Source organism: Anas acuta, chromosome 14 (assembly GCF_963932015.1).
Source record: "Anas acuta chromosome 14, bAnaAcu1.1, whole genome shotgun sequence".
Lineage (NCBI taxonomy): Eukaryota > Metazoa > Chordata > Aves > Anseriformes > Anatidae > Anas > Anas acuta.
The window spans coordinates 1,052,610-1,071,638 of NC_088992.1; the positions used below are offsets into that span (position 1 = coordinate 1,052,610).

The window sequence follows — 19,029 nt, forward strand, 5'->3', positions numbered from 1 at the left end:
TGCTCCAGGTGAATTCTGCAGGCACCGTGCTCCTCCCTGCACCCAGCTGCGGCCAGAGCCCACGCACACCGCCAGGAACCTCTGCAGCCCCCAGCAGCCCCCAGCAGCTCCAGCACAGCGAGCAGCAACCAGCACGAAGTGAACAGGGAGAGCTGGATTGAGATAAAAGAGTGGTTCGGCATCACAGTCATTGCTTCACCTAGGGAAGGACCCTTGGAAAAATCCATCTCTGAAACTGTACCAGTGTCAAAAATAGACAGAACCGGTATGAACCAAATGCAAAGCGTGTTGACTGGATACGTCTTTCCAAGAACTTTAATTGGATTGGGCATTCTGTGTATTGGTGGGAGATTTTGTGATGCCTGCTATAGATTTCCACTCTCCAAAATTTGTAAGGTACCTCTTATCTCGGTACCCTAACTGTAATGATGTGGGAGCAAAAGGCAACCTTTAAAGGTAAAAATTCAATTAATATGGGAGTCAGTAGATTGTGTTTGCTAATTTGTGTAGAACCTACTTTTATCCTCTCTTCAATTAGTAAAACATTGAGCCTATAAAGAACTTTTCTTCCTGATTCTAAATTTAAATACAATTTATTCTAATCCATTCCTTTAGCTACATGAATTGTTCTCCTCTAACTTGTACAAGACGCTATAATTTTCAAACACGAGAAGCCTAATAATAGAAATCATCTATCCTTGTTAGCATATGAGCCGATCCAAGACCTCTGAACCATTTTGCTAAAAAATCCAGCTAGAAAACTAATTTTACATAAATCTATGCATGTCAAAAATACAGATAGCTCTTCAGGATGCTAACTTAAGCATCATTACATAAGCAGCTTAGGGTTGCCTGTTGAGCCGAGACACAAGAGTAGATGGCGCTGAACCCAGCGTTACACACCAACTATTCACTTCCTGATACATCTTTCATCTAAAACTTTTGTCAGCTCCCCACATTACCAAGCCTGCCAACTGTAAGCATTGCACACAGCGTAGCAGGTCTGCAGGCAAAGCAATTTTTATCCTTCCTTAAATCCCTCTGCCCAAAGCAGCAGCTGGCTGAAGCCCATTTATACAAATGGACTGGGAAAATGTTCCATCCTTCACCCTCTTTAGATGAAAATGGAAGAAAACATCCTCACAAACCTCTTGCACATTTAAGCACAGCAGTTGGGGAACGATTTTCTGATACAGAATTATAGAATCAAAATCACCTCGTGTTACCATTGGTAACAGTACCTCTACCTGAATATCAACTTAGGAAGTTAATGAGCCTGCTAGAGCTATCAGCTAAAATTACCGCAACAGTATGTGATCTGATGTGATTGCAGTAAGCAGGGCAGATACTTCTCATTATGAGGACTGTTTTTCACAGGCATGTTGCATAACAAGGCACAGCAACTCGCCTCTCTCTGCTCTGAGCCCTCATTTCAGAGCACATCAGTTGGCTCTGAGAAGGCTCCCCGTTGAAAAGCAGCCAGGGGGACGGGATTTTATTTTCCCTTCCCTGCACGTAAGTGTGTCGGGTTTGCTGACAGATGGTTTGGCTGACTATGCTTGACTATTATCAAGCAGCTTTTACCTTTGCAAATTGAATCCCATTTGAAGATTTTCTGTAATTAAATCTGCAGCGCGTTTGCAAGGCTCCCATCACATCGCTCTCGCACGCAGAAGTGTGCAAGGCCATGGGATGGCTGAGCCGCTCAGAGGCGCGGAGCCTTCGCCGCGGGGATGGGCGCTTTTGACAGTCTGTGCTGCCACCTAGCCAAGACCAAGGCACCGAGTTCAGCCTTGCTTTACCTTTTGCAAGCCTAAACTGAAGCAGATCACCCCAGATCAAAATTAAGCTGCAGCAGACACAAGGAAATTTTCACTTTCTGGGCTTTGAGAACCGCACGGTCAGAGCCAGGCTTCGAACAGGCAGTGACGCCTCCCTTAGAAATGCCTCGTACTTACGGTAGAAGACATATTCGGTGTAGCTGGACCAGACCTTGTCGTCAGTGTACTGATTGACAAAAGAAGCTGTCACAGAGGAGTTGCAGGCCACCATGTGGAATCCACACTCGGATAACATGTCGAAAGCCCTCTCCAGATGCTTGAACTTGAGATAAAACCTGGAGGTGTACCTTTCTGGGGCTCTGTCTGGGTCTCTGCTTTCATTCAAACTTTCTCCAAAGACCTCTTTGACCAGAGCAATCCTTCCACAAACCAAAATCCTTGGGACCCTCCTGAATTTGGCATCTGCTTGGCTCTCCCTGCCAATAGTGCATGACCCCCGGTACCCAATGGTAATGAATCCCCACTTCCGATCCGATGGTAAGAGCGACGAGGGGGGGCATATTCTCGTGTCACTGCCTTGGGAGACCTCTTCATAGTCACTGTGGCAATAATCGTCAGGGCTTTGCTTGCTGTCGTCGGGAGTCAGCAGTTTGACCAGGTCCGGGAGCTGGAAGTACTCAGCCTCCCTCTTGAGCCTCCCCTTCTCTGGGAAGTGGTCGGGCAGAACCACTTGCTTGTCCCTGAGATAGTCCAGAATATAGCGGAAAAGAAAGCCATCTCTGTCGATGAAGAATCTTCCCTTGGAGTCCTTAGCCAGATCGTTGGCTGTGTCTCTTTTTGGGGTGAACATTTTCCACAGCAGGGAGTGAGGGGTGCCAACCAAGGTGGAGTGGCGAGTGAAGTAAACCTGGCCACCCACGTTTAGCTCCACGACCTCCGGGAAGGAGTGCAGCCCGGTGCCCTGCTCCCGAGCAGGAAGGTAAGTCCTGCAGTTGCCACTTAGAGCCATTGTATTTTAAAAAAGAAACCAGCAGCAAGGAGCAGCAGGACGGTCGATCACGGCAAAGTGTAGAATAAGGCTCCCAACATCAAGAAGAAATGGGGTGAGAGGAAAGTGAGGAAACAAAAGAAAAAAAAATAAATAAAGGTTTGTCTAAAAAAGATGGGAATTGTCCATGGGTAACTGTGTGGCAGAAGTGGCTTGTATCCTAAGCCATAAGGGCTGTAGAGCAATCACTTCACGAAATGCAATCACATCATCAGATCTTCCAACAAAGCCATCAAAATCAAGGTCAAGCCAAGCCTATGATCCTTCACGGGTCTGTTAAAAGGGAAAACAAAACCAGACACAAATTATTCTCTTAAGCATGCCAGAAATTGCAACAGAGAGAAAGAGAAGCCGATGGTTTTTGAAAGCAGTTAGCTTCCTGCTAAACAGATCTATTTTTGCCAAGTTCTGCGTTCCTTTTCCCAAGTCCTGACCAAGGGGAGGACTCCGTGTGACCCCACGGTTTAAAGACAACACAGGGTTCATCTTAAACAAGCATCTGCTTTAGACATGCAGCTGAGGCAAGGGGAAGGGCAGCTCTTACCTTGGTTACAAGTAACGCACAGCTCTGTGCAGCAAAGCAACATCTCAGGACACTCAGAACACACACACAGGCACACAGAGCCCGCTTAGCACCAAATCCGGTCCCGGCAAGGGGCAGCAAAGGCAAGAAAAGTGCTCTCAGCAACATCCACGGAGATCCCAAGAGTTAAACCCAGTCACAGGAAAGTTAACCGCGGCAGGTGCCGAGAGGAAGCGGTACACACAGCACGGCGGGGAGGGGAGGAAGAAGAAAGGAGCGAAAAGCGCAAAACCCCCATAAATCCCACCGGGGTCCTCGGAGCGGGGCCGGGCAGGGCGGCGGTGGGCGGATGACTTGCAGAAACCCCGCGCTACGGCCGGCCGGGCTCCGGCGGCTCCCGCGGCGGCAGCGGCCCCGGGCCGGGGGGCGGCAGGGACATGGCCGGGGCGCCGCGGGGCTGCCCGCTACGGTGCGCTCCGGTACGCTCCGGTCCGGTCCGGTGCGCTGCGCTGCACCGAGCTGCCCGCCGCTCCCGCAGCTTGGCTCGGCTCGGCTCGGCTCAGCCCAGCTCGGTGCGGCTCAGCCTGGCTCAGCTCGGCTCGGCTCGACCGGCACGGCTCAGATCAGCCCGGCTCAGCCCGGCTCGGCTCAGCTCGGTGCGGCTCAGTTCAGCTCAGCCCGGCTCGATGCGGCTCAGCTCGGCTCAGCCCGGCTGGGCTCGGCTCGGTGCAGCTCAGCTCAGCCCGGCTGGGCTCGGTGCGGCTCCGCTCAGCGGCGCGGGGCCGTGCCGGCGGCGGGCGCTGCCGATTGCATCATCCCGGCGGAGCGGGGCCGGGACCGCGCCAGCACCGGGGACAGCGCCGGGGCCGCCCCGCCCCGCCCGCCCCGCCCCGCCGCCCGGTGCCGGCCGAGTTCCCCGCGGCCACCTCCCCGGTACCCCCCCGGTACCCCCCGATACCCCTCCTCCCCGGTGTCCCCCCTCCCGGTGCGCCCCCGCCCCTCGCACGTGCCTGGCCGCCGGGGGGCGGCGGGGGGGGACCGGGACCGGCGGGGCCGCGGCTGTGCCCCGCCGGTGAGCGGCACCGGGGGGCGGGGGCAGGGGCCGGGGCCGCGCTCCCCGCGGCCGTGCCCGTGCCCGTGCCCGCACCGCCACCTCGCGGCAGCCGCCCCGGGCCGAGCCCCGGGTCCGCAGGTACCGACCCGGCCCCCCCCCGGTCCCCTCCGGCTCCCCCCAGCCTTGGCCCCGCGGTGCTGCAGGGGGCAGCGGTCCCGGCACGGTGAGGCTGCTCGGGGACACAGCGGGGACACAGCAAGGCTCCCGTGCAAACGGTGCCCGGACCCCAAAGGGGAGGTTTCGGGGTGGAATCGCGGTGTGCAAGTTGCCAGCCCAGCTCCTGCTCCGCCAGCTTCTGAGAGCAGGGCCAGGAGCATAAAGCAACCAACACCACCGCATGCTCAGGGTAAGAAGTACCACTCCAAGGGCTAAGGGAGAAAACCACAACTTGGGTACTTACACATTTTCCAAATTCACGCCTGAATCAAACCCTTGCTTTTTAACCCAATTCATTCACTAATTAAGAAGCAACAGCCAAGGTCCTGAGCCAAAGATCTGTCCCTCACCTCTGGATCTCACTCTAATTTCCAACCAGCAGCATCTGGGGCCGCGGCAGAGGCTGCACGATGTAGCTCGGGACGAGACAAAGCACTGCGCATCCACTCCGGCTCCTGCAGGCCAGCCCAAGAAGTGCTTGTCAGGGGCTCTCATCCTTAGAACGAAAACGTGCAGGTGTGATGTGAGGACACGTTAGCTTAGACGTACTCATCACTTCTTTAAGAGTTTGGCATCGTCAAGGCATGCAGGTTTAACACCTGCATGACCAGGCAGAAGAAATGATAAGCTTCCTTTGGGAGTTATGCTCATTAGTGCTGCCCTGGTTCAAAGCAAGGAGCATTGCATCAGCTTTTTCAAATACTTTAGTTATTAATGTTAGTTAATATGCTTTAATAATAATTAAATCAATGTTCATAAAGCCAGTGGTGTCCTGTTGGCAGGGCTTGGAGAATCAATTCACTGTGCCCAGTAAAAATTGAACTTGTTCAGACAAGCACCAGAGACACCGGCGATCACACAGAGGTCCAAATCACAGGCGGGTGGCAGAGGTCCCCTGGGCAGAAGTGGGAACTACACAGCAAGTCTGATGTGCAGGCACTCCGGCAAGGGAGTGAGGATAAGGTTCTGTGAAGGATTTTGACATCGATACCATGTGATTAATGAACTCAGATGTGTTTAAGCTCTAAGTCTTTTGGAAAAATTATAATCAGAATTGCCCTTTGAAAAGAACAAAAACTGTAGAATTTTAATCTCAACAGCTTTAGAAATGTATCTGCTTCTGCACCTTTCAAGCAATAAATGAATGAAATTAAACTCCTACTTTTATTTCTTTACACGGGATGCTCCAATCATTTTCCTGCAATACAATATAATATCATTTCCTTTGGTGCAGTGACTTCCATACTAGAAGCATCACATACTGCTTCCCTGCTAAATACAAGCCACTGGCCAAATCCATCAAAATGCTGCCTGATAAGAGTGAAACTTCAAAATCTGGGCCAAATGCACCGGTGACCTAAATGTAAAATATGTGTCAGGACCACACTAAGGACCTTACCTATTCAGCCGCAAAACTAAAGCAGCTCACTTAAGTGCGGCTACAGTTCTTTGATGGAAAAGAAAAGCAGCATCTATCAAAAGGAGGAGGATGAAGCATGTCCCACTTTTAACAGATGCCTACATAACCTTCAATATAGCTAGGGAAAAATTTAGCCCAAGCTTAGAGCGTATGTTCCAGAAGTCACAGCAGAGCTATGCTTAAACCCGATACATCAACGATGTGACATCATTCACAGGTTTGAGGCCACTCCTTATGACAAAGTGCTATGTTAGCATCCAAGCTTTCACAAAGTCATGGGACAACTGACTTCATCAAGTTCTGCGGGTGCTAAAAAGGGGTAGGTGTCTGAAAAGAAGCAGCAATGGATGTTAGAAAGGGTAGTATTCAGCTAAGTGTATAGTAGCGATGGGATGTACACACATCACCTTACAGCTCGCAGTGCGAACACACAGCTATAAATACGAATCAAGCCGCCCACGTATAACGAGAAATGTAGAAGCTGTTTATCAGCATTTAAACACCACACTGAACTTCAGGCACTCACAGAAGTAGCAATGATTTCTAGTGGAAATTGAGGGAATAATTCTGAAGGGAATTAGAAAAGGAGGGAAGAAAAAAAAAAAAATCTAAGTTGGATTTTGGACATAAGATTTCAGCTAAAAAGCCACATGGGAACTTTCATCACTCTGGGTGATTTTTAAACACAATAGTTAAAAAAAAAAAAAAAAAAAAAAAAAGTAAAGTTTTCAGCTCTCGACTTACACTCTGATTCAGAAGTGACTTCGTGGTACACCAAAGGAGCCTCCAGCCACGTGTTCTGTAACTCCCATTGCAGCAGGCCAGGACTCTCCCGAGCCCCAGAGAACAGCACAGTTGCTGAGGAGGGTGGCGTGGCAAAGAGGAAAAGGAAGGTCTGGCCCCAGGAGGTGCTTTGGGCCCAGCTGTGGCCTATTGTCAGAGCAGTGTGAAGGGACACTGGCTGCAGGGAGAACCAGCCACCATGTCCTGCAGGCAGATGCCAGTACTTCCAGACAGACTTCCAGTCCAAACTCAATCCATAGCAAAGGACAGTAACAGTCCCGGCAGAAAGAAACCCCAGCCTATTGCAGAGTAACAGACCTTCAACCCAGGCAATTTAGAAAAGATGTATAGCATTCCTAGAGCAGAGTGGTCTTCCCATCCCTCTGGTAGCTCTGGAAACTGAGTTCCCAAGAACAGAGCCAGGCAAGAAAAAGTATGGCACTGAGATAAATTAACACATTGTCCACTGATCCTGCAGTGTGAATTACATACAGTGAAAATCTCATCCACTGAAATTTCACAGTAGGTGTGAATAAGACAACCTAACAAATATTTCACTTTGGAGAAAAAGCATAAAGGAACTCTAAATGGCAGGATCTCCCCAAGAAAAGGATCTGCTAGCAGAAGTGCAAGTGCCATAAAGCAGGGTTTATTACGAAGTACATAGTAGAGCATTATACAGTTTTGCCCTTGATCTTTTATTCATAACTCAAGTGCATAATGTATTTTCATCAAAAAAGGCAAAGAGGAAGAATAGCTTTCACAGCCACTCAGCATGTAAGCACAGGCGTTGTGTAAGGCCGATAATTCAAGCAGGAAACATGAGACATTATTTTTTCCCCATCAAGTAACATGCAGAATGTGGGCACAGCTCCTGCAAGGAAAACTGTGTGCTCTTCTCATCACACACCAAATCCAAAGCAAATTCATTGCACAAGGTGCTACATTTCCAAAATCTGACAGTGAAGAAGAATCACATTCTACTGGTTTGTGTAGCAGCCATTGTACATCAGGTAACATTTTGGCCAGGAATTGATATATCAAATGCTAAAAAATCCTGTAGAATTTCATGGATGGTGTTCAGCAAAGCAATCTGCTACACAAAAACAGTCCTGTGTGTGTTGGACACTTCAATACACCCAGCACATACAAACAGACAGAGACCTCATATGCACTCGCATCAGCAACCTTGTTAAGCTCAAAGGAAAATTGTTGTTTTCAGTCACCTTTTGCTATGGGACTTTCTCTCTTACATGTTTTGCCACAGCAAAGCTTTCTTCAGCAGACTTCTTCCTTTTTCCTTTCCTCCCACATTACCAAAGTACTTTGATAACAGTTTTATCTTCGGTCTGGTTCAGATTATCCTGTTATTTACACTACTATGAATATAGTGTGGTTTTTAATGTTGCAGCCAATACAAACTTTGGTCCTCGCTGGGTAGCATTATTTTGATATGGCCACTGTGTAACCCATGCACTAATTTCATGAGTATTTTTATACTTCCCATCTTCCCGTTTCAACGTGTCTCACAAAACCAGGCATCTGCTCCCTGTCCACAGCACAGGTAGGACTGCCCCTCAGGAAAGGGGCCGTGTTTGGTGCCTTACCAGGCAACGAGGCTGCGCCAGCGGGCAAGGTGAGAGCTGCTGCTCACAGGCAACCTGCAGAGATGTTTTGTGGGTTCTTGCTCTAATAAGAATTGTCGGGCATATACTGGCAGAAACTGATGCATTTCCACATCTGTTTAGAGTCTTCATTTTCATACAAGCATCATAAAGCATCATTTTCATACATACATAATAAAATCATCTCTATTTTGCTTCACCAGAGAAGGAAGGGGTTTCTGATATGTCTCCAGAAAGAACATACTGGGGGAGAAGGTATAAAAAGGATGAACTTCCCCCTGTTCCCATTAGTGCTGGCTACCACAGTGCACTTTCCAAGTCATGCAAGAAGACAATAGCTGTGCAGCTGCAAGATACTGCTTTCCTTGGACCCATAGGCCTGTACCAGACAACTCACTGCTACAGGCAAGTGTGAATTTGTCCCGCAAAGCTGAAGCAGACAACTGATACCCTAAAGTCATGTTAAGAAGCCCAGTGCAAACAGAGAGCTAATTAATGAAAGCTCGAGCCTAAGCTGTGAGCAAATTCTAATAATCTAAGCAAATCCAAACAGATTTCTAGACAAAGAGCATTTCACCAGCAAATCACAATTAAACAGCCCACTGCCTGGAATTTGGGTCTAATTTCACTGTCTAGTGAACTGCAACCAAGTCACACACTTCATCAAAGCGGCACTAAGCCATCAACATCAGATGTATCCTGCACACTCTACAGGTCTTCCATGAAAGCCTGGGCCTTCTCAGCCTTCAAACACTCATTTACCTAAACTATAAATGTGCAGGAAGCAGCTTATACCGTAGTGACTGATCTCTGTGTTATCTGTGACTATAATTCCTACATTGTTATTTCATCCAGTTCTACAAACACGCGTATTTTCTGGAAGGCTGTTCCCAGGAGATACTGGATATCCTGCACCACAAGGTGCGTTCTGCAGGAGAGGCTTATAACAGGACTGTTATTCAAATACAGTAATCTCAGTAGAAGAAGATTATATCCGTGAGAGCTTGTAACAAAATAACTGTAATTGTGTCCTAAGCCACAGTGAATTTTAAAAAAATAAAATAAAATAAAAACCTACTTCGGAAAAGGGTCTTGCATTTGCAGAAGCTTGTGTGCCCGAGTGGCAAGCAATCTGTTCTAGCGTGCCCGTAAGTTCAGCTACATCACGCACCGGATTGCAACTGTTTATGCATGCACAAGTAAACATTTCTGAATCTCATTACTGTGCACCTATTCGGCAACAACAATAATGTGGCAATTATGATTCAGCTCATTCTGAAGTTTCAGCTAAACTGCCTCAGCTGGGTTTTCCCCGGCTCTGTCCACAACAAGCCCGTCTGAGTCAGCAGCACACTCGCTTCTTCCTGCGCTCTGCACGAGTACCTGAGGTAGTTAATGAAAACAAATTCTAATTAGCACTCAGAGGGCAGCTTTTCCCCTGGCCCTGAGCAGAAAAAATGGAGCAAAACGATGGAATTAGAAGGAAAAACAGAGTGAGTAGCTTCTGCCAGCCCCTCGTGTCCCCACAGGGACGGATCCACCCCACTGCTATTTGTCACATAACACTGGGGGATCCTCTCCTCAGGCCTCCCCTAGGCCAGGCCATTTCACAGGCACCATGGGTTGTTTCAGTTTTGTTTTGTTTTGGTTTGTTTTCGTTTGTTTGTTTTGGTTTAGTTTGGTTTGTTTGTTTTGGTTTGGTTTGGTTTGTTTGTTTGTTTGCCTCAGTTCTATGGAATTCCCGCTCCTGCAGCCACCTGCAAGGCACAGGCTGACAGCTGCCTCTGAGGAGGACCAGCAGACCACAGCTCCTGCACACACTTTATCGTGCCTCAGGATCACGCTCTTTTTATTTAACGTGTTGGTGTGAGGGGTACTGAGCCCTGCCACCGCCCGCAGCTCCCCGCCCCGCTACCGCCTGCCCACGGGGAGCCCTGCGGGGCTCGCTGGGGCAGCCCGAGCCCGCGGGCAACGCCACTCGTGACCTTAACCAAGAAAAGAAACCATACAGAAGCTCAAAACATCATTTATTTGGGTAATTAACAGGTAAAATAAACGCAAAGAACGAGAAGCGCGACGCCGCTCGGTGACAGGCCCCGCGTGAGGCCGCGCCTCAGGCCCGGCCCGCGCCCCACGTGACCCCGCCCGGCCTCGCCCCCTCGGCGTTGCCACGCAGGCAGCGCGCGGGGCGGGCGGCGCATGCGCGCTGGGGGCGCGTCGCACGCATGCGCGGCGGCCCCGGAAGCGGCGGGCGGCAGGGTGACACGTCGCAGCGCCGCGCCGGGGGGGCCGCGCCTGGGCCGGGCCGCGGTGGGTGCGGGGGGGGCCGGGGGGCACCGGGAGGGCACCGGGAGGGGTTCTGGGGGGCGCCGAAAGGGGCTGAAGGGGTCCCGGGGCCGCGGGCTCACTCTCCCGGTGCTCCCCGCAGGCAGGGTGCGGGAGATGTCCGGCTTTGACAGCTTCACCACGGACTTCTTCCAGACCGGCTACAGCATCGACGAGCAGGCCCAGCACTACGACTACGGCGGCGGCGGCGGCGGCCGGGCCTACGGCAGGTAACGGCCCCACGGCAGGGAACGGCCCCTGGGGCCGCCCCGCTGCCCATGGGGAGCGCGGCGCCTTCAGGGCCGGCACCGAGCCCTGCTGCGGTGCCGCTGTGCGGGTTAAATCCCGTAAATGAGGTGTATGGCGGTTACATGCTACATACCCCATGGGTTGTGCTGTAACGTAAAGGCAGGGCTCTCAGGATGCTACGTGGGAAATTGTAATAATATAAATAATCCTTTGGAACGCCACTATCAGTGTTCCCTAAGGGTGTTTGCGGTTACTCAGGGAATGAAAATTAGTCGCAGTGTCAGATAAATGAGCCCGTAACGTCCGTGGTGTTTTCTAGGCTTTAGCAGAAAACTGTGGCAGACTTTTCTAGGTCGCAGGGAGTGCTTGGTACATCCGTAGTCCCAGGCTGAGGATTTCTGTCAGGTACGTGGCCTGAGTTTGTTGGCTGTGATAGATGGAGCAGGTTGATGCGTGTTTTTATCCTGACAAGGATTGCTGGGCTGTGGTGAGGCTGGGCTGTACTGGCACAAGAAAAGGAGAGTGAGTTCTGGGTTTTCCTTCTTTATGTTCGTGTTTCCGTAGTTCTAAATTTGTTGGAGGCATTTACTGAAGTCTTTGTAGTCAGACTCAGAGACTGTTAGTGGCAAAATTAACTTAGGAGTTTGTTTAGGAAGAGAAGATAGCTCTGATGAGGCTTATTTTCTTTTAAGATGTCTATAACCTCATATGTTTTTATATATGTGAAATCTATAATGGTATTGCAAAGACAGTATAAACGTGTTAGCAAATATATGAGAAAGTGCAAATAGAAACTGAAAAATTTCTACCCTCTTGCTCCCAGCATCATGTCCTCTAGGTAGATGTCACCGTGTTTAGAATCCACACCATAATTCCTTTTTATGTGTCATAACGCTAACTGTTGCGTTATGCGTTGATGTTGATGTAACTGTGGTGTGTAAGTAAAGAGGAAAATATGGTTTTATTTTTTTTCCTTAGTCTGATTTTTTCTTAAATATGGAGGGCAGTGAAGGTGATAGTACGAGCTACTTTGTTCTGTAACAGTGAGTTTGCAAGTGAACGTTCTCAATTGTACATTAATGCTGGCATCAAGTGAGTTGTCAGTAGTAATTAAGGGACAATTGGATTAGTTTGTGACTTAAATTTTTTCTACTCTTTTACATGTCCACAAGTTGTGGTAGTAATTCAGTCAATGGATAATGCTCATTTTTGCAGGCCTCTGACTTAAAAGCAATACAAAAGCACACATGACGATAATTACTGTGTTCAGCTTATGGTAGTACCTCGTCTTTAGCTCATCAGCATTGTTATTAACGGTTTGAACAGATGAATGTGGTTAAGTGCCTAAAACACTTGCATTTGAGTAGGGGAGCATTGAATGTGACTGTTGAAAAGAGGAGGAAAGACAGATCTGTTTGCTGTGGTTTATTTGCTGAAAAAAAGCTTTGATTTGTGCAGGGAGGTGTTTAAAATGAAGTTCTGTATCCGTCTGTAACGTGCTGTCGTTCCCTGTAGGCAGTATGGAGGCTACGAGTACTCCCAGCAAAGCGGATTCGTCCCTCCGGAGATGATGCAGCAGCAGCCGTACACGGGGCAGATTTACCAGCCAACACAGACGTATACTCCAACCTCAGCACAGTCTTTTTATGGAAGTAACTTTGAGGATGAGCCTCCTCTATTAGAAGGTATAATTTGAGCTTTGTGGCTGAAATCCAAAACTCCTCCCAGCTTGAGGATGAGTTGAGTAGTAGGGTGTGTATTCTCCTGTTTCTGGAAGTACACAATTGACTCAATTCTCATTAGTTTTTTGTTATTTAGCTGTATTTCAGTGTATAATTTGCACGTTCTTGTGTGAACTTTTGGACACAGTTTTAGCATTATGCTTTATTGCTTCATGCTATCTGTTCCATGGAAGGCATAATAATTAAATGAATAGCCCAACTTCATACAGCGCTTAAAACACTTAATAATTTTGTTGTATCAAATCGTACTTGTAGCAAATCGTAATTTTTTTTTTTGTGAAAATAAGTTGATGCTGTTAGCTGCAGTCGATTCTGTGATTAGAACTGAAGTCTTGCATTACTAAAGGAGTGCTGTACACTGCAGAAATTCCTGTGCAGAATAAAGAGTGTGCCAAATGCCAGAATGGTTAGGTAGTCGGTGTCTGTAGCTGAGTTGCCAGCTCATATACATCATTGTTCAGTACCAAACAACTGAAGAAGCCCTTAGCGTTACTGGTCAGAGAGGCAGGTGTTTGTATTTTCTTTCCACCTGGCTGTGCTTGTTTATATTATTCACAAAATTATTTTGTTTGTGTAAATACTTCCCAGGGCCTGGGGTGGGCAAATAGGTGTTTGCACAGCTGTGGTCAAATTGTATGGACGGAGCCTTGAAATCCTATCTAGGTGCAAGAAGCTGTAAAATGAGTCAAGTGTTAAAAGGAATGGTTGTGTTTTTCTCAGTGGATTCAATAAGAGTATAGGAGGTTTGTGAAGGAGAAATCCACTGAGGATAACTAAGTACGGAGAAACTACTTTGAATTTGAAATCCTTGAGCCACCAGCTGCCAGAGACTTGGGAAATGTTTGGGGAATCTGTGTATTTTCTGCTGATACTCCTCCATGCATATCTTCTTTGGCCACTTACAGAGACAATGTGCTGGGCTAAATGAACTTTGGTCTGGCGCAGAACACTGTTCTTAGGCCTTATCTGGCTCTTTAGAAACCAGCCTGTCACTGCAGAACATTTGAGACGTGGAATCTGTGGAAGCAGCACACTCAGCAGCCCAAGGACAGAGGGAATGACTCAGTTCTGTGGTCCTTGTAGGATAGTTCCTGGAGGAGATTTAAGAGTGCAGGGGCAGGGAAAACTTGTCAGTGAAACAAAGAAGTAAAAATACATAAATATGCATAGTTTGTTTCATGTAACTTGCAGAATTGGGGATCAATTTCGACCATATCTGGCAGAAGACACTAACAGTGCTGCACCCACTAAAAGTAGCAGATGGCAGCATCATGAATGAGACTGATTTGGCCGGACCAATGGTCTTCTGCTTAGCTTTTGGAGCCACGTTATTACTGGTAAGACATTGATTGCCAAATATAATTATTTGTGCTTTGATATGCCTGGAGACACTGGAGGAAAAAGACAAGTTACCTGTAGGTCAATGGAACTGACTCCTTAGCATAGAGGCCAGAAAAATCACATCGTGACCAGGAGTTTGTAGCTTGGTAGGAGAGGAGCTGGGGCTTCATGCAGCACTCCCTGAGGTTAGTGAGTTTGCTACCCTTTTTCTGTGGATTTTAAGTCAAAGCTTTGGAGTTTGTTTTTTGTTTTGTTTTGTTTTTTGCATGCCATTTATTTCACTGGAATGCCTATAGTCTACTTTTGAGGAATACCATTCCCTATTTCACAGAAATGGGTGTGTGACTCGTTCTCAGATTTTTAACTGCTTTTTTAAAGTGATTGAGGTGTGTTACTTTCAGAATTATGCATTGTATTTTTGAGTTGTCTGTTACCTTCTGCTTTAATATTTGCTTCTTATTTATAATTCACATTGTTCTGTAACACTGTGGAGTCTATCGCAAGGCATTTTAGCTCTAGATTTGTAGAGAAGTTCCAAACGTTTCTAGTCTTAAACATTACTCCTGTAAAGATTATTGCAAGACATCTTCAAAGAGATCACCGTGAGAAGTTAGTTGCCTAAGCCAGGAGGTGGACTTGGTGATCCTTGTGGGTCCCTTCCAACTTGGGATACCGCATGGTTCTGTGATATCCTATGATTCTTTAACTCCTGCGGAATTCATAGACTTTTGCAGATCAAAAATAACAATTTGATTAAAATCTATTTATTGAAATAGGTAAACTTTGGATAAATGTGCCTCTTGGGTGTCCAAAATGTACAGGTGTCCTGGAATTCAGGTTGTGGGAAAATACGGCATGTTGAATTTAAATCTAGGAATTGGTGGTTGGAGGGATGATGGAGAAAATGAACATATGCTGTAAATATTAATTCTTCTTGTCTTTGTTTGTGGCAGGTGTTACTTGTTCTATTAATTAATGTGTACTCTGGTTAACTTTCAGGCTGGTAAAATCCAGTTTGGTTATGTGTATGGGATAAGTGCAATCGGATGCTTAGGGATGTTTTGTCTCCTGAACTTAATGAGCATGACAGGCGTCTCATTTGGCTGCGTTGCCAGTGTCCTTGGATACTGTCTTCTTCCTATGATCCTACTTTCCACTTTCGCAATTGTGTTTTCATTGCAGTAAGTACATAAACTATAACTTGATTAAATAGATTCCTCTCCTGTGAGAGAAAGTTATTACAAGAAAATTTCATAGTGATGAACGTGCCTGTAATTTCAATATGACAGGAATTTGTAAGTGTAAAAATACAAGTCTCAACTTTCTCACTGGAAAAAAAGGTGTGAATACTGCTTTTCTTTAAGTCAATCAGCATAAATACATGGACTCTTTCAGTATTGAGTTTATTTTCAGTTAGCTTTGAATCTGATAAATACTATTACCTGCAAAGTTGAAAAGATAGCTTATAAGTTAAGATACAAAACTGAATGTCAGACAAAGAAAATCCACGTGATTCTTCATAACTGTATGAAATTAGAACTGAAAAGTAGCAAGAAACAGTGCAATATAGTTTCTTTATTTAATACCTAAATTTCATATGTACAAAGGTGCTTTTTAATGTTGTGATAATTGAATAATATGGCTCTGAAATCTTTACCGGAACTCTATCATTTAAAAATGCGGAAGATAAAAGATAAAGTTGTTAGAACTTGTAGAACATATTAGGAGTCTAGTTACGACTTCTAAACACATGAGTCTTAAATGAGTTCTGTTTTTATCTTCACAGGGGAGTGATGGGAATTATTCTCACAGCTGCAATCATCGGCTGGTGCAGCTTTTCTGCTTCCAAAATCTTCATTTCTGCCTTAGCAATGGAAGGACAGCAACTTCTAGTAGCATACCCCTGTGCTTTATTGTATGGAGTCTTTGCTCTCATTTCTGTGTTTTGAAGAGACTGTCCAAATTGTTGGACTCCAGTGGGCCAAAATGAAGACATCAACTTGGAGTACTTAGTTGGACCAGACACGGCTGCAAACACCTGTATAGTGTTGCTATCACAAAACTTAGACCAGGTTTAAATCATCTGGAACAAATGTCTTGTGTTCACTTTTTTAGGACTTTGAATACTGTTCTCAATTGACCTGAGGTGTCTATAGCTTTAATAAGTGTTCATGCTTATCAAGTTAATGTAATTTCTTTCCCATTCCTATATCTTTAGAAAAGTAACTTTTAGTTGTTTATTTGATCTGGTGGGGGAGTAGGGGGGAGGGTTTGTTTTTTTTTGTTTTTTTTTTCAGGGGAGGGAGGGAGGAGGGATGCAGTTACAGATTGAAAGATTGTTATCAGTAGAAGTTAACAAAACCACAGATGATGTGGATTTGGAAGTTCTCTTTGAATAAATCTGCAGTAATAACCCATTTCCTCTCCCCTCTTGCCAAAAGGAAAATGCACAGAAGAACACAAACAATTATTTCTATATTTTAACAGACACACACTTACGCTGTTTGGTCTCATTTACTTGTTCATTTGATGTGATAGTAATTCAAGACTTAAGATACTGAAATTATGAATTAGGAAACAGATGCTCTAAAAACTAAAAGGATCTGCAATTCTGTCACATTTGAAATATGAATACATTTGGATGTCTAAGTAGCTATATGTTAACTTGAACTTCTGAAGATGACTTCAGCTAGAGGATTTTCCCCTAATGGTGCACATAGTAGACAGAGAGTAATCTCTTTTGCAGTACTTCCAAGAAAAACACCATTTTGAAAATGTTATGCTTGCCAGTATTGTAGTTACTGTAAAAGTAAGGTATATTGATTAAATTTTCCTTAAATTTTGAGAATGTTGTTTGAGTTTTCCAATCTTTACTTTTGAACGGACTTCGGTTATTAAAATAGGAACTTTCATAGGGAAGCAAAATCATATTTAAAAATGTATTCAGTTAGTGGATTTGATATTTGCTTCAGCCATACATACTTAATTTTACATTACAAATATAATCTAGTTTGTGATATCAGATGCTTACAAGAAGTCTTATAAGTGTAGGATGTAGGAAAGCAAAAATGCTTGGTCTTCACAGAAGCACTTGCTAATTCTCAAAAGCAAGAAAACAACTCAATGGAAAGGGAAGATAGTCTTTTTTTCTTTCCCTTGGAAATGAAGAAGCTCTATCAAAATGCTAGATTATAACTACCATTTTTCAGCAATTTAATCCAGGGGATTAAATTCAGTAAATTCATTTCACTGAATTTACTGAAGGTGTTAGTCCGATGCTCATCTGTCAGGTTTGTGGAATAATATATTCATAGATTTTATGTGTTATGTTAACACCTTGTAAGACTCAGTCCGTGAATGGGTCTTACATCAAAGGAAAGCTACCATGAGTGAATAATTTCACAGACCAGTGCATGTTATTGTTCACTCTTCCTTTAGTTCTTCTCGTTCTCCTAAAAAAAATAAATAAATAAAATAAATTCTTCCTAGTCCCACTAGAAGTTACTGAAGAGGTCCCCTTCTTTGGTTGGAGCTAACTTTGTTGTGTTCCTGGGAGCTGTGGGAAGTGCTGAATGAGTGTGAAAGCATCAAGAACTAAACGCTGATGCAGAAAACTGTTTTGACTTACGTACTGTGTCTGGCTGTTGTAATGAATTTTAAAACTCATAAAAAAAAAATTCAATTTCCTTCAAGAATTTGATTCAAGAGCCCAGATAATTTTATACTTTGATACTTTATTATGAGTTATCATCCTAAATAAAACAGTTGAGTTTATTTTATTTACTGGAATGTTTTACTCTGCATGTTTTAGTTCTGATTTTCTTTGGATTAGCAGGCCTGATGCTCAAAGTCCTCTTTTTATTGAACAACATTATCTGCTGATGGAGCATGATGTCCTGTGTTTCTGCAAATAAGTTACAGTGATTGCCTTTACTAATGAGACCTAATTAAATACAGAATGCTTCTAAGAAGTATAAAAACTGGCATACTTCCTTGAGCATGTCAGGTTCTAAATACTCAAATATTGTTTTGTTGTTGACTGATTGAGCTTACCTTGCATGTATGGTTCATTTCTTAAAGCTTGCACTGATTTTTGTAGATTTCTCTTGCTGTGGTGACCGAAGTTATTTATAACAACTTAACATGTAAGTAATCATCCTAGAAGTTAAGTGCAAAGGAGAAATGTTAAAATCCACCCATCTCCGTGTAGCACTAATTGCACAACTACTGAGTTGGAAAGACCATATCAAAACGTATTTCTGTGTATACATTGTCACAAAGTCCCTATTCTGACAGTGGAGGATGCTACATGCTCTACTTAAGCAGTGAGGTTTGACCTGATAGTTTCAGGAGCATTCTGTGTTCTTCAGACCACATTGTGGTGAATTCAGTGATGAATTTCCACCTAGGCTCCTGGGAGCAGGAATGGAAGTAGGAAGAAGGAGTAGAAGTGGGTCGAAGACTAATTCACAGGGGGCTTCACAAAAACATAATGTATCTAAACTGGTAGTCTTAAATATCCCCAGGTTCTGGTAGGTTAGTTAATGTGATTCCATTGACCCTGTTTATTGCCTTTCCAGAATCAATTCTATTGATTTCCTACTTTAACCTACTATAATACTGTTTTGTCCTAGAACCTGCTTCAATTTTAGTTATGTTTCAGACTATTTAATCTTACTGTCACATGGAATGAGAAGATTATGTGCTGTAATTCCTCACTCCCACATTTGCCTTTAGTTATACTTAGGCTTTTTTTTTTTTCCCTACTTTCCTAAATCTGAATTCTCCCCCACTGTCTGTTAACAGCAGTATTCTCATCTAGTTTTCTGATGAAGTGTTAATGCTACCTGCTTCACACTGCATTGTCTCTTGACATTTTCATGTTGCTCAGCTTAAAGTGTTCATGTATGAATGCTGGCGTT

General features: G+C 45.2%; 2 protein-coding genes across 5 annotated transcripts in view; one reads left to right on the forward strand and one right to left on the reverse strand.

Moving 5' to 3' along the window:
- KCTD16 (potassium channel tetramerization domain containing 16) overlaps window positions 1-4,260 on the reverse strand; it is a 66,961-nt gene extending 62,701 nt beyond the window's left edge. The window contains exons 1-2 of one of the 3 annotated variants that reach the window (XM_068698160.1): window positions 3,660-4,260; window positions 1,959-3,102 (exon numbers count right to left, since the gene is read on the reverse strand). In XM_068698160.1, the coding sequence (XP_068554261.1) occupies window positions 1,959-2,790 (832 nt within the window). In that variant the 5' untranslated portion in view covers window positions 2,791-3,102; window positions 3,660-4,260. Of the gene's footprint in view, window positions 1-1,958 lie in introns of all 3 variants that reach the window. The other 2 variants (XM_068698158.1, XM_068698159.1) reach the window with 2 other exon arrangements.
- A 6,343-nt stretch (window positions 4,261-10,603) lies between these two features.
- Window positions 10,604-17,886, forward strand: YIPF5 (Yip1 domain family member 5). 2 transcript variants are annotated; one of them, XM_068698038.1, is made up of 6 exons: window positions 10,604-10,760; window positions 10,879-11,005; window positions 12,540-12,709; window positions 13,958-14,103; window positions 15,107-15,288; window positions 15,894-17,886. In XM_068698038.1, exons 1-6 carry the CDS (start codon window positions 10,676-10,678, stop codon window positions 16,054-16,056), a joined length of 873 nt encoding a protein of 290 aa, XP_068554139.1. In that variant the 5' UTR covers window positions 10,604-10,675; the 3' UTR covers window positions 16,057-17,886. The 2 variants fall into 2 exon arrangements, with proteins under 2 accessions (XP_068554139.1, XP_068554140.1); XM_068698039.1 differs by having other exon boundaries at window positions 10,638-10,760; window positions 10,883-11,005.
- The last annotated feature ends 1,143 nt before the right edge of the window (window positions 17,887-19,029 follow it).

What these genes read in the sequence shown, in the direction of transcription:
- YIPF5 (XM_068698038.1), top strand. Translation starts at nt 10,676, where the DNA reads ATGCGCGGCGGCCCCGGAAGCGGCGGGCGGCAGGGTGACACGTCGCAG. An exon ending in GGCGGCCGGGCCTACGGCAG is followed by an intron (nt 11,006 to 12,539) that starts GTAACGGCCCCA and finishes CGTTCCCTGTAG; the next exon opens with GCAGTATGGAGGCTACGAGT. An exon ending in TTGGAGCCACGTTATTACTG is followed by an intron (nt 14,104 to 15,106) that starts GTAAGACATTGA and finishes GTTAACTTTCAG; the next exon opens with GCTGGTAAAATCCAGTTTGG.